Source organism: Eimeria acervulina, genomic scaffold, assembly GCF_000499425.1.
Source record: "Eimeria acervulina Houghton genomic scaffold, Eah_scaff789, whole genome shotgun sequence".
Classification (NCBI taxonomy): Eukaryota; Apicomplexa; class Conoidasida; order Eucoccidiorida; family Eimeriidae; genus Eimeria; species Eimeria acervulina.
In genome coordinates this window covers 2,501-16,149 of record NW_013547142.1, presented here as the reverse complement: position 1 = coordinate 16,149, position 13,649 = coordinate 2,501, and the positions used below count along the sequence as shown (strand labels likewise).

The 13,649-nt window shown below is 50.4% G+C and overlaps 3 protein-coding genes across 3 annotated transcripts in view; 2 read left to right on the top strand and 1 right to left on the bottom strand.

The window, feature by feature from the left end:
• Window positions 1–533: 533 nt before the first annotated feature.
• Window positions 534–1,725, bottom strand: EAH_00049160 (hypothetical protein, conserved; the record flags this gene model as incomplete). The annotated part of the gene is made up of 4 exons (XM_013391363.1): window positions 534–738; window positions 1,066–1,145; window positions 1,387–1,501; window positions 1,709–1,725. 4 exons carry the CDS (start codon window positions 1,723–1,725, stop codon window positions 534–536), a joined length of 417 nt encoding a protein of 138 aa, XP_013246817.1.
• Window positions 1,726–5,044: 3,319 nt separating this feature from the next.
• EAH_00049150 (hypothetical protein) lies at window positions 5,045–6,038 on the top strand (the record flags this gene model as incomplete). The annotated part of the gene is made up of 2 exons (XM_013391362.1): window positions 5,045–5,636; window positions 5,884–6,038. 2 exons carry the CDS (start codon window positions 5,045–5,047, stop codon window positions 6,036–6,038), a joined length of 747 nt encoding a protein of 248 aa, XP_013246816.1.
• Window positions 6,039–8,609: 2,571 nt separating this feature from the next.
• The window catches only part of EAH_00049140 (Tyrosine kinase-like (TKL) protein, putative), a gene marked incomplete at both ends in the record, with an annotated part of 6,836 nt that continues 1,796 nt past the window's right edge, over window positions 8,610–13,649 (top strand). Inside the window, 3 exons of the mRNA XM_013391361.1 lie at window positions 8,610–10,298; window positions 10,490–12,421; window positions 12,642–13,649. The exon at window positions 12,642–13,649 is cut by the window's right edge and continues 285 nt beyond it. Of these exons, the coding sequence (XP_013246815.1) occupies window positions 8,610–10,298; window positions 10,490–12,421; window positions 12,642–13,649 (4,629 nt within the window). The remainder of the gene's footprint in view (window positions 10,299–10,489; window positions 12,422–12,641) is intronic.

Genomic DNA, 13,649 nt, shown 5'->3' with positions numbered 1-13,649 from the left:
TATATATATATATATATATATATATATATATATATATATATATATATATATATATATGTAGATAAGCAGATAAACTCATGTCTATACATATAAACAAATATTAATATCTCTTCAAAAGAGATATTAATATTTGTTTATACTGAATATGTTTATTTTTATTGTTTATTTGTTTTGTTTATTTTTGTTGTTTATTTTTGTTGTTTATTTTTGTTATTAAATTGCATTAAATAAAACCCGAGATATTTTGTCTCCTTCTTTAACTGTCTCCTCCAGCTGAGGATAAACCTAAAAGTGTCTCCTGTCTCTTTATTATATCTGTCTCCTTATTATCTCTGTCTCTGTCTCCTTATTGCCTCTGTCTCTTAATTAAATCTGTCTCTTTATTAGCTCTGTCTCTTTATTATCTCTGTCTCTGTCTCATTATATCTGTCTCTTTATTATATCTGTCTCTTTATTATCTCTGTCTCCTTATTATCTTTGTCTTGACACATATTTATTTTCATTCTTTTTATTATTTGTTTGCATGCAGTTATTTATGCTGTGTTTGCTGCTGCTGTTTGTCTTGGCTTAAGTGTAGAGGTTTCTTTACAAGAGAGACGAGAGACAGATAAAACGGAGACAGGAGGAGACCCTGTAGAGTCAATTAAAAGTACTTCTTCTTCTTTTTGTCTCTTTACACTCTCTTTAAGAGATGCTGTCTTCTCTGTTAGCAGAGACAGAGACCGTTCAAGACAGGCGCTGCAGCAAACAAAAGGAGACACCTAATAAAAGCAAATAAAAAGAGAGACAGCCAATAAAAGAAGATAAGAGGACAGATATAAAGCAAAAGGAGACAGAAACAGAGACAGCAAAATGAAAGAGATAGAAAGAGAGACAACAAAAAGAAATAGTCAAAAGAGCAGAGACGAAGGCAGAGCAGCTACTGAAAGAACAAATGCACGGTGTCTCCTTATTGGGGTGTATGTTGAGGTGTCTCCTTATTGTGGTGTATGCTGAGGTGTCTCCTTATTCGGGTGTATGCTGAGGTGTCTCCTTATTGGGGTGTATCCTGAGGTGTCTCCTCACGCTTCAAGACTGACAGCTGCGATTTTATTTAAAAAATTGTGCAGCATGCCCGCGTCTTCGCCTGCTGCCTCCGCGGCCTCCTAAAGAAAAAGATAAAAGGAGACAGTTTATTAAATAGAAGAATAATAAAAGGAGACAGTTTATTAAATAGAAGAATAATAAAAGGAGACAGTTTATTAAATGAAAAAGGAAGAAAAGGAGACAGGTTATGAAACAAAGTTAGACGAAAAGGAGACAGTTTATTATGCAGCCTAACACTAGTCTCTAGCCCTAAACCCTAAACCCTAAACCCTAGACCCTAAACCCTAAAAGGCCTCCCACTTTAAGGGCTGCATGCAGCTTCTTGCTTTCGCTGCTCCAGCCTCTCATTTCTTCGTCCGTCAAATCAAAAACATTTGATGAATCTGGTGGAGGGTCGTCGGGTCTTTCGTACTTCCTGCAAACCCTAAACCCTAAACCCTAAACCCTAAACCCTAAACCCTAAACCTTATTTCATAGGGGTTAGACCAAGCACCTGCAGCCTTGCTGCTGACAGTGAAGAGCCCTCGCGCTGCGTCTCGGCGTCGCCAACACAAGACAAGCCTAACCCCTAAACCCTAAACCCTAAACCCTAACACCTAAACCCTAAACCCTAAACCCTGACCTGCAAAGAGCCGCCATTCTGTGGATTTTGTCTGCCAGCCGGAGCTGCTCTAGAAGAGTATCTTTCTTTTCTTTTGCAGATAGAGACACCTCAGTAAGCCGCTGCTGCTCCAACGCCCTGCAAAGGGCAAACCCCAAGGGTTTAGGGTTTAGGGTTTAGGGTTTAGGGTTTAGGGTTTAGGGCTTGGGCTTGTGACCGCTGCTGGCTGCAGGCTGGCCCGCGAAAAAGCGTACATGCCTTCTATAGTTGCAGACTAAAACCCTTGAGCTCCAAACCCTACACTTTAAATTCTAAACCCTAAACCCTAAACACTAAACCCTAAACCCTTGCGTCTGCTGACTTGGCGGCCTCCATTTCGTTTCTGAGGTCTTTGCAATGCTTGCGTAGTCTTTCTGCTTCTCCTTTAATTCTTGAATTTCTCTCTTCAAAGTCCTGGGTTATTTAAACAGCTCAATTAGGGTTTAGGGTTTGGGGTTTAGGGTTTAGGGTGTAGGGCTTGAAGTTTGGGTTTCCGTGTCTAGGGTCTAGGGTTTAGGGTTTAGGGTTTAGGGGGCAATGGGCATACTGCGTAGAGCCTAGGATTTAGAGCAAAATGTTTAACGTTAATGCTTTAGTGTTTATGAATTAGGGTTTAGGGTTTAGGGTTTAGGGTTACATGTTTATGTTGTCGGACTTTAGTTTTCCACCTTGAGATAGCGTTTTGTATGTTAAATATTATTGTGTAGTAGTTTTAAGGTTTAGGATTAGGGTTTAGGGTTTAGGGCTTAGGGTTTAGGGTTTAGGGTTTAGGGTTTAGGGTTTAGGGTTTAGGGTTTAGGGTTACCTGTTTATGTTGTCGGACTTTGGTTTTCCACCTTGCGATGGCGTTTTGAATCTTGAATATTTGTTTGTTTTTTTCTTCTACTTGTTTGGCTAGGGTTTTATCTTGTGCAGATAATCTTTTATAATCAAGAGTTAGGGTTTGTGTAGCTGCTGCATGTTTATCTGTTGCTGTTTCTATTTGTCGTTTTAGGGTTTGTATAACTTCTTCAGATTGTGCTTGTAGTTGGTGCTCTACTTCAATGCGTTTATTCAGAGCAAAAATATATTCGTTAGATAATCTTATATCGTCTTCAGCTGCTTCTCTTTGTTGCTCTTCACGTGTCTGTACACCGCAAATAAACAAATAAAATAATATAAATAATATATTAATAATATATAGCTCAATTTTTTAAGTTTGTTTGTCTTTCTTATTTACTATGTTTTCTTTTTTATACTTCAAACAATTATTAACAACATTTAGATCATTTTATTAATATTATAAATAATATATTTATGATGTTTTAATCATTAAAACAATAAAAAGTCTTTGAAATAAACAATCACACTATTATTATTATTGAGGAAGAAAGTATCCAAACCCTAAACCCTAAACCCTAAACCGTAAACCCTAAACCATAAACCCTAAACCCTAAACCCTAAACCCTTTCTTACGAGTTGGAGTAGGGTTTTGAGCTGGTTGATGAATGCAGAGTGTTTTTGCTGAATATCTTGTATATTAGAAATGAAGGCGTCTCTCATTTGATTAATTTTTTTGATGAAGTAAGAATATATATCCTCTTGTCTCTTCTGCTGCAGTTCGTGAAGCTCTGCATGTGCACCCTTTAGGGTTTGTGCTGCTGCTCTTGAAGCCTCTTCAATATCAGAGTATTGATGCTTCAGAGATTGCAGCAAGCTGTCTGTACACCTCAGAAACGATGCGTGTTCTTCTACTGCTCGTTCTAAACCTCGCATTGCGTCTTGCTTCTGTTCAAACCAAATACACCCATCAAACCTAAACCCTAAACCCTAAACCCTAAACCCTAAACCCTAAACCCTAAACCGTCATCAGAACAAATTCAGAATATCTCACGCGTCTTCTCCATCAAAAGCTTTGCTTGGGTCTACGCCTTTTTTCGTAGGGTTTAGGGTTTAGGGTTTTAAACGGAGATGCCTATGCATCACGCTCGTTCACCGAGGGTTCAGGGTTTAGGGTTTAGGATTTAGGGTTTAGGGTTTAGGAGGAGCTCGCACTTGAATATCTATTGCCTCTTCAATCCAATCGCTTAGTAATTCTTTTTGAGGGTTTGCTGCTTCTTTTAGAATGAGAGCGGTGCTTTCCTGCGGTGTACGTACACCTCAAACGAAGCAGCAGGGTCACTTAAGACGCCCCTTAGAAGCTAAACCCTAAACCCTAAGCCCTAAACCCTAAACCCTAAACACTTGACGAGCTCCCCAAACCCTAAACCCTAAACTCTCACTTCAATGTGCTGCTGTCGCGCTTCTTCTTGCAGCTTTGCTGCGTCGGGCTTTAGGGCAGGGCCCTTGCCTTTGGCCTTCTTCGGAGGCATCTTCCAAACCCTAAACCCTAAACCCTAAACCCTAAACCCTAAACCCTAGGTCTTCGTTCAGAACATCAAACCCTAAGCTCTAAACCCTAATCCCGAGATACTACACCCTAAACCCTAAACCCTGAGACTCTCCCTAAGGAGACCTCTAACGGTCGTCTGCGCAGCCTTCGCTCATTCACCGCAAACCCTAAACCCTAAACCCTAAACCCTAAACCCTAAACCCTGAACTTGGTAATGGGGTAGAAAAATTAATTGTCTAAATATATATACCTATTACTGAGGCAGCAGCAGCAGCAGCTGCTGCTGCTGCTGCTGCTGTGGTCAGCAGCCTGTTGTCTCGTAGATTGGGGCTGCCGGAGCAGCAGCAGCAGCAGCAGCAGCAGGAGCTGCTGCTGCTGCTGCTGCTGCTGCATGCTTGTTGGAGGCGTGTCCTATTTTGTTTTTTAATCTTTTAAGGTGGCTGCAAATACCCTAAACCCTAAACCCTAAACCCTAGACCCTAAACCCTCGAGATGAGGCGGCTACTGCTCCCCCCCATTGTGGTTGGCTTGCTTGCTCGGGGGTCCACACGTAAGTTTCTTAAACCCTAAACCCTAAACCCTAAACCCTAGACCTTAAACCCTAAACCCTAAACCCTAGCTGCTGCGTAATAATGGTCTACGCTCCTAAACCCTACTTCTTCACGCAGACATCAGGCAGCAGTATTCAATGTGTGTACGAGCGGCCAACAACAGCCTGTCTCAAGGGTTTAGGGTTTAGGGTTTAGGGTTTAGGGTTTTGTGAGGCGTTTCAGCGTATACTATGTACCTTCAGACCGACCCTAATGCTAGAGCGCATTGCCTAAACCCTAAGCCCCCTCACCCTAAACCCTAAACCCTAAACCCTAAACCCTATTTGTGTGTGCTGTGCAGTATGCGCTGGCCGCACTGTCCTTAGCGGCTCCCAGGGGCCTTTGCTGCAAGACATTATGAACGTCAGCCCTGATGCTGCTGCTGCTGCTGCTGCTGCTGATACACTCCACGAGCCCGCAGCAGCAGTAGCAGCAGATGCAGAAGAAGCTGCAGCAGCAACAGCAGCAACAGATGCAGACGGAGCAGCAGAAGATATGGCGGGGTTTGCTGTAGTAAATAACAGCAGAAACAGCAGCAGCAGCAGCAGCAGCAGTAACAGCTGCAGCAGCCCTTCAGCTCGGTGGAGAGCAGCAAATCAGATGGTCTTGAGCCCCTCCCCTGTCCTTCCTTGCATGCAAGAGACAGAAACAGCAGCAGCAGCAACTGCTGCAGCAGCAGCAAATGAAGGAGAAGCAGCAGCAGCAGCAGCAGACGATGCGGCGAAGTTAAGTGCTGCAGACACCGAAGTTGCTGCTGCAGCTGCTGAAGAACCTTTGAATGAGGCAGCAGCAGCACCAGCAGCAGACAGCAGCAGCAACAGCAGCAGCAGCAGCAGCGGCATCAGCAGCTGGTTTTCTTCATTCTTGCAGCATCTAGCGTATGCAGCAGCAGCACAATCTGCTGCTGTATCGGGTGTGTCTATCTATCCGTCTCTGCTGCCCCCTGCGAGTATGTCCTCTGTCTCTGCTGCAGCAGCATCCTTAGGTGTACATCCAGCAGCAGCAGCAGCAGCAGCGCCAGCAGCAGCAGCAGCAGCAGAATGGAGCTGGCGTGATGCTGTCTCTTCCTTCTTTGCTAAGCTCGACAGCAAACTAGAAGAAGGGGGCCCTGCTCTCTATTCAGAGATATACGACTTCACACTATGAGGCCCCAGCGAGGGCCTTGCTGCTGCTGCTGCTGCTGCTGCTGCTGCCAGAGCAGCAGCAACAGCAGCAACAGCAGCAGCAGCAGCAGCAGCTGCAGCAGCAGCAGCAGCAGCAGCGCGCCTGTCGGCGAGCTGCGGTGTACACGTACGAACGCATGCAGCAGCAGCAACTCGAAAGGCTGCTTAGCTGCACTAGACACCGTTAGGAGCGCTTCCTGCAGCAGCTGCTGCTGCAGCAACTGCAGGAGCAGCTTCAACACAAGCTGCAGCAAATGCAGGAGCAGCAGCAACAGCAGCTGCAGCAACTGCAAGAGCAGCAGCTGCAGCAGCTGGAGATTTTGTTCGATTTAAAGAACTTTTTGTGTTTCGCTGAAAGGTTTGAAGCTTAGGGTTTTAGGGTTTAGGGTTTAGGGTTTAGTCATTGTTATGATTGATAATTTTAATATTATTTGCTGCTGAGCATTATTTTGTTTTGTCGTTCTGCTGTTTTAGAGTAGGTTAGTATCATGTGCTGAGCTGGGGTTTAGGGTTTAGGGTTTAGGGTTTACTGCTGCTGCTCATAGCAAGAGGCATGATTAATGATGAGAAGGAAGAAGAAGAGAAACTGCATGCATAGAGCAGCAGCAGCAAAACAGCAGCAGCAGCAGCAGCAGCAGCAGCAGCAGCAGCGACAGCAGCGGTAGCTGCAGGAGGCTTGCAGCTGAAGTTGCTGCAGAAGGAGACAGTCTGCTGCCTGCTGTCTCTGTCTTCATATGCATTAATATCTTTGAAGTGCTGCAGCAGCGACGGAATCGTAAAGAGCACATTATTATTATTATATTTTGGGGTGTACGTACACTGGAGTACGTTGCTGCTGCTGCTGCTGCTGCTGCTGTGCTGCTGCTGCTGCTGCGCTGCATGCATGCATGCAACTCTATTAGAAAATGTCTCTGGTGTCTCTTCTGCTGCAGCTGTCTCTTAAAGCTGCTGCTGAGTGCTGTACAGACGCCTCAGCCTGCACCTGGTCTTGTTTGTAGCTGCAGCAGCTTTACTTTCTATTTGTATTAAGAGACAGCTTGAATGCAAACAAAGGAGACAAACTAATTAATGAATAATTAAAAATAAAGTCAGAGGTGGGAATCGAACGCGTGCGGGGCTAATAAAGCAGATGTTGACTTTAATTAATATAATTATATTTATAATTAATCAAACAACAGCTATTAAAATAAACTATAAGATGCTTAATTCATGCAGAAGATAGCTAGGCTTTATTTGTTTCTTCGGGTGTATGTCTCCAATCGAAGTGCAGCAGACAAATAATATATTAATTAATTAGAGACACACAACTATAAGCGTCTCAGCATCTAACGCTCAACCTGTATGCTGTTGCCCGTGCTGCAGCAAAGGCAGCAGCATTCACTCTTGCTGCAGCAAGTTCAGCAGCACTCAACTTTGCTGCAGCAAGCGCAGCAGCACTTACGGAGACTGTTAGAGGCTGAATTATTTTTTTGTATGCAAGGACGCAGCAGCCCTTTCAGTCTTGCTGCAGCAAAGAGAGCTGCTGCAGCAAACTAGAACCAGCAGCTCTCTTTGCTGCAGCAAAGAGAGCTGCTGCAGCAAACTACAACCAACAGCAATCCTTAAGGGGCTCTAAGAAGAAGAGACACAGATGTCTTATATTGAAATGCAGCAGCATATCTCTCTACTGGCTGAGCTGCTGCAGCAAAGGCACTTCGCCGCCCTCTCAAGACCTAGGGTTTAGGGTTTAGGGTTTCAAGATCTAGGGTTTCAAGATCTACGCTCTGGGGTGGCCATGCATGCACAGCTAGGGCCCCTAAAGCCTTCTCCTACGCTTTCTAACTCAAACCGCATACGCAATTAATAAGCTGTTAGAGAGGCCCCCCTCTCTTTGCTGCAGCAGCAGCAGCAGCAGCAGCAACAGCTGTATGAAGCGCTGGTTGCAGCAGGGTATATGGTTGAGGGTTTATGTGCTTTACAACGCCTTTTTATTAACAAAGATACACCCAAAGAACTTTTAGGGTTTAGGGTTTAGGGTTTAGGGTTTAGGGTTTAGGGTTGCTGCTGGGGCCCCAGGCCCTCGGGGCTGGGGCTTGCTGTACCTCAACACCCCCCGTTGTCTACTGGAAGCCCCGAACTGTCTAGGGTTTAGGGTTTAGAGTTGTTTGAATTAGGGTTTAGGGTTTATTAATATGCTGCTCTTCTCTCTCTCTAGGGTCTAGACAGCCCAACAGCCTCCGCCTTGCTGCGTCAGGGCGCGGGACGGGGAGCAGCAGCAGCAGCAGCAGCAGCAGCAGCAACAGCAGCAGCAGCAAGAGCAAGCTGTTGCTGCAGGGTTTCTCCTTTGCATGCATTTAGCAGCTAACAAGAAGACAGCCTACAGCTCCTCGTCCCCGCTCTTTTTGGGGCTTGCTGCAGCAGCAGCATGTGAGGGTTAATCAGCAGCTTGTGTACAGCTCTCTTCTTCTGCTTATTTAATTTCTTCTGCTGCTAAACAATTGCAGAGGCTCGGGGGCCCCCTAGCCACTGGGGGCCCCAGGTAATCCAGCCTCAAGGAACGGCCGCATGCTGCTGCTGCTGCTGCTGCTGCTGCCGTTGCTGCTGCACTGCTGAGGGCACACAGCAGCACACCACGGTTTAATATACGTACATCAGGTGCTGTAGCCTTCATTGGGTTCAGGCAGGCCCTCCTAAGCAGCAGCAGCAGCAGCAGCAGCAAGTTTTGCTGCAGCTGCAGCAACAAGGGCAGCAGCAGCAGCAGCAGCAGCAGACACGCAGAAATGCCTCCAGCAGGGGGATCAGGGCCGCGAGTTTCTCGGCTTCGTGCTGCTTCTGCAGCAGCAGCAGCAACAACAGCAGCAGCAAAGCGGGTCAGCAAGAGACGCACGCCCACAGCAGCAGCAGCAGGTACAAAGACAGCGGGAGCAGCAGCAGCAGCAGATCTGCTGCTGGGGCCCCTCAATGAAGAGGTAGGAGGACACCAGTGGGCCCCTCATCGATTTCCTTTTGGCTGCTGCCCTTGGGCGCTCTTAGAGGGGCCCCCGGGGGCCCCTGCGCGTACACCCAACGCCTCACGAAAGTCTCGCAGCAGCAGCAGCAGCAGCAGCAGCAGCAGCAGAGTTGGGAATGAGGGTTTATACGTGCTGCAGGTGCTGTCTTTATCACCTGCAGTATTGGAGTGTCTGCAGCAGCAGCTGCAGCAGCAGCAGCAGCATGAAGAGCAGCAGCAGCAAGAGAATGGGGAGGAGTCAGAGGCCGAGGCGCAGCAGGGGTGCTCTGCTTTTCCTGCTGCAGCAGCAACTGGGGTGTATGTACACCCGCTGTCTCTTAAAGTTCATTTGCTGCGGCCTGAGATGCCTCTACCCTTCATAGATGTGCTAGTTGTTGGGGCCCCCTTCATTGAGGGCCCCCGTGGGGTGTACGAGCAGCAGCAGCTCTCAGCAGCGATTCAGCGAGCCCCTAATTTAACTGCAGTTGTTATAAGAGGAGACGCACGCTGGCTTCTGTCTCTCTCTGCTGCATGCATTAAAAATAAAGCTTTGTCTCGTATTATACTTGAAGACCTTCCTGCAGCAGGAACCCCTCCCTCCACCTCCAGCAGCAGCAGCAGCAGCAGCAGCAGCAGCAGCAAGGGTTTGGGGGGTTTAATTGGGGTGTATATACGTACTGTTGCAGCAATGCCTGCAGGCTGCGGTGTCTGCATGCGTCACTGTGGATTGGGGCTTGTGGGGTTGAAGCTGCTGCTGCAGCAGCTGCTGCGTCATCCGACTTTGCTGCGGAGGCTAAAAGAGTTTGATATATCTTTTAATAATATACCTGAGGAGGGGGGCCCCCTGCTATTAGATTTCCTAACAAAGACAGGGGGCCCCCCGCTGCTGCAGCAGCTGCGCCTAGGAGGAAATCTGTGGGGCCCCCTAGCCCTAGAAGGCCGCCTTAAGATTATAGGGGCCCCCTTGAAAGAACTGTCTCTGCATGCATCAGTGGGGCTGGGGCCCCCTCCTTTACAGGGTGTAGGGGGCCCCCTGCTGCTGCAGGTGCTGTGGCTAGGGTCTTCAGATGTCTCTCTTAGGCTGCTGCGACGTCTGCTGCTGCAGCAAGCAGCAAAAATGCTTCTGCTGCACCTAGACCTCTCTTGCTGCGGTGGGGCCCTCAATGAAGATGACGTAGCTGCGCTGCTTGACGCACTCTACGGCAGCAGCAGCAGCAGCAGCAGCAGCAGCAAGCGCAGCACGAGGAACAGCGGAGCGCAGGGAGCAGCAGAAACCAAGGTTCAGGGGGCCCCTCTTCGCAGCCTCAATCTCGCTAACAATAATTTAAGTGCTTCTGTGCTGCACTGTATTGGGGGGGCCCTGGGGGCCCCCGGCTGTATGCTGAGGTCTCTCGATCTCAGCGGCAACCCGTGCGGTGTACATACACCTGAAGAGGAAGAGGGGCCCTCTCCTCTAGAACCTCTTCTCAATGCCTTGCAGGTAAACCCTAAACCCTAAACCCTAAACCCTAAACCCTTGGGTGTAGAAGATGCGGGAAGGCGGAGCCTTTGGGGGCCCTGCGAAGTAGGTTTGCTGCAGTGAAGGGTTTAGGGTTTAGGTGCTGCAGATGGTTGCTTGTTCAAGTCTAGGGTTTAGGGTTTAGGGTTTAGGGTTTAGGGTTTGCGTTGCAGGGCACTGGAGGGAGGGGCCCCTGTCCCTTAGAGTGTCTCTTCATGAAGAACTGCAGCATCAGCGCAGCAGATTTGCTGCTGGTTGCTGCTGCGCTGCGTTCAAATGGGGGGCGCCTCAAAGTGCTAGACTTGCGCGACAATGCAGCAGCAGCAGCAGCAGCAGCAGCAGATGATGATGATGATGATGATGATGAGGATGGTGAAGAGGAAGAAGAGGAGGAGGCTGAGGAAGAGCCCGCTGCTGCTGCTGCTGCACTTGCTGCTGCAGCGGCGGAAGCACAGGTGCTGCTGCTGCATGAAAGCGATTCTGCTGCTGGGACTGAGACTGCAGCAGCAGCAGCAGCAGCAGCACCGCGGCAGCAGCATCCGTCAAGAAGAGCAGCAGCAGCAGCTGCAGCATCTGCTGCTGCTTCTGCTGCAGTGCGAAGGGGCAAGCGAGGCCGCAGCGGCAGCAACCGCGGCAGCCGCAGCCGCAGCCGCTGCAGCAGCAGCAGCAGCAGCAGCAGCAGTGAGGAGACGAACCCACCAGACGATTCTTCTGTCTCTTCATCAAAGGAAAGTGTCTCCTTAAGGCGCAGGAGGGGCCCCCTAACCCGCAGGGGCAGCAGCAGGCTGGGGGCCCCCCACGAGGCCCTTGCTGCTGCAGCAACGCGGAGAACAGCAGCAGCAGCAGGGGATCGGGGTGGTGAGGGTTTGCTGCAGGGCTATACTCAATGCCGCAGGAGTTTGCGTTATAGAGGGGAGGCTTCAAAGGCAGGTGGAGGGGCCCCCCGGTCTTCTAACTCTAAGGGGGCCCCCCGCAGCGCAGCAGCAGCAGCAGCAGCAGCAGCAGAAGCAGAAGAAATGCGCTTAGACAGTGGGGAGACTTCGTTGCTGTCGGACGTTACAGACAGCTGCGACAGCGACAGCAGCAGCAGCAGCAGCAGCTACAGGGAGGAGGAGGCCTCCAGCAGCACAGCCTCCGAGAGAGGGCCCTCTACCCGCCACCGGAAGCATGCAGGCAACAGCAGCAGCAGCAGCAGCAGCAGCAGCAACAGCGACAGCAGCGGCAGCGAAGAAGATCTTGCTGCAGCAGCAAGTGAAGAAGAGGAGACAGGAGACACTTCAGCTGATGACACAACCAGCGACTCTGACTATGAAGATTCGCAGCCCAGCAGCAGGGCTTCCAGCCCTGCAGCAGCAGCACGTAAAGAAGCTGCAGCAGGAGAAGCTTTATCTGCTGCTAGCAGCAGGAGGCCCTTGCGGCTGCTCCGAGGAGATAGGGGGGCCCCCAATAGGAGACAGGCAAGGGGGGCCCCCTGGGACGAACCCTCTGAGGTAGATGTTAAGCTGCGAGAGAAGAGACAGGGGGGCCCCCTTGGGGGCCCCCCCACTACCTTAAAGAAACGGCAGGGTGCTTTAGGGGGCCTCCAAGAGGTACAGGAAGAGGTGAAGCAGGATCCAGCAGAAGTTGCTGCTGCTGTTCCTGCTGCGTCTGCTGCTGCTGCTGCTACAACTGCTGCAGCTGCAGCAGCGGGAGCAGCAGACACCCCCCACCCCTTGCTGCAGGTTGAAGCACCATCGGAAGCTCCAGCAGCAGCAGCAGCAGCTGCTGCTGCTGCTGCTGCACAGGGGCCCCCTAAGGGGTCTCCTGGTTTGCTGGGGGCCCCTCTAGGCCCTGTCTCTGTTGTTGCTGAGGCTGGAAGGATCGGGGGGCCCCGGGATAAGAGAGGGGGGCCCCCTAAAGGCGGGGGGCCCCCTGACTCTGGGGGGGCCCCTGTTGCAGTATCTCGTTCAGTGCGATCTTCAGGGCCTCCGATTGCTGTCTCTTTTTCTGTTGGAGGGGGCCCCTATCTCTCTTATTTAAACGTAAAAGGAGGGTCGGGGGGGCCCCCCTCTGTAGCTTTACCGCGTCTACCAGCAGATGCAGAGGGGCAGCAGCAAATAATAAAGGTAATTGTCTCTTCTCTCTCTCTCTTCGTCTCTCGGGGCCCTACTCATCCTCATAATGCTGTGCAGCAGGGGGCCCCCCGGGGCCCCCTGCAGCACAGCGTTGGGTAGCAGCTGCTGCAGCAATTAAACACCTCTTTTTGTAGATCTTTTTGCTGCTAACCAGGACTTAGGGTTTAGGGTTTAGGGTTTAGGGTTTAGGGTTTGTTTTGTTGTGAATCAGGCTGTGGAGGAGTTAGGCGTATTGCTGCTTCGTTCGTTTATACCTAGGGAGACCCACCACTTCGTTGGGGTGTCTCCTTTAGGGGGCCTCCTAAGGGGGCCCCCTCAAGCAGTGCTGCTGGGTTTAAAGCTGCTATTCTTCTCTCAGTTCTTAGAGGTATCGATGACAGATCTATGCTTGCTGCAGAAGCTCCGCAGCAGCAGCAGCTTGCCCCCTCTGCTGCGCTTGCTGCTGTCTCTGCTGCTGGAGGAGCTTCCCCGCACAAATCTTACATATAAGTTCAGAGCAACAGGGGCCCTTGATACAACAGATCTCTTGTGTCTCCCAGGTTTGCTGCTGTATGATGGGGGCCCCTCTTGTCCAGCTGTATGTGCAGCAGAGTTTAAAGTACTATGGGAAAGGAGACACTGCTGCAGCAGCGCAGCAGCAGCAGCAGCAGCAGCTGCTGCTGCTGCTGCTGCTGCTGGTGCTCCTGCTGGGCAAAATGCAAAGGCAGCATACGGGGGCCCCAGGGGGCCCCCCACCTCTGTCTTTGATTTGCTGCCGACGCCAAGCTGCTCAGAAGGCAACGCACCTCCAGCAGCAGCAGCAACAGCAGCAGCAACAGCAGCAGCAGAAGCAGGAGCTTCGAACTCCCTCTTCTCAACACCGCAGCGGAACTCATCTTCACAGCAGCAGCAGCAACAGCAGCAGCAGAAGGAGGGGGGGGCCCCCTCGGGGGCCCCCTTCTTTGCTGCTCCGGCCCCTTTAAACCGAATGAAGAGGGCCCCTCCAGGGTTCAGCGGGGGGCCCCTGCAGCATGGGGGGGCCCCCAGTGCTCCTGCATGCGAGGACCCCGAAGCAGCAGGCATAGGTGCAGTAGCAGCAGCAGCTGCAGCAGCAGCAGCAGGAGGGTTAAGAGGAGACAGAGACGGCGAAGTAAGCGAAAGTCTGTTAAGCCCGTGCGGTGTATCGCCACATGATATGCGAGGGGGGCCCCTTCAGTTGGGGGGCCCCCCTTCAATATAC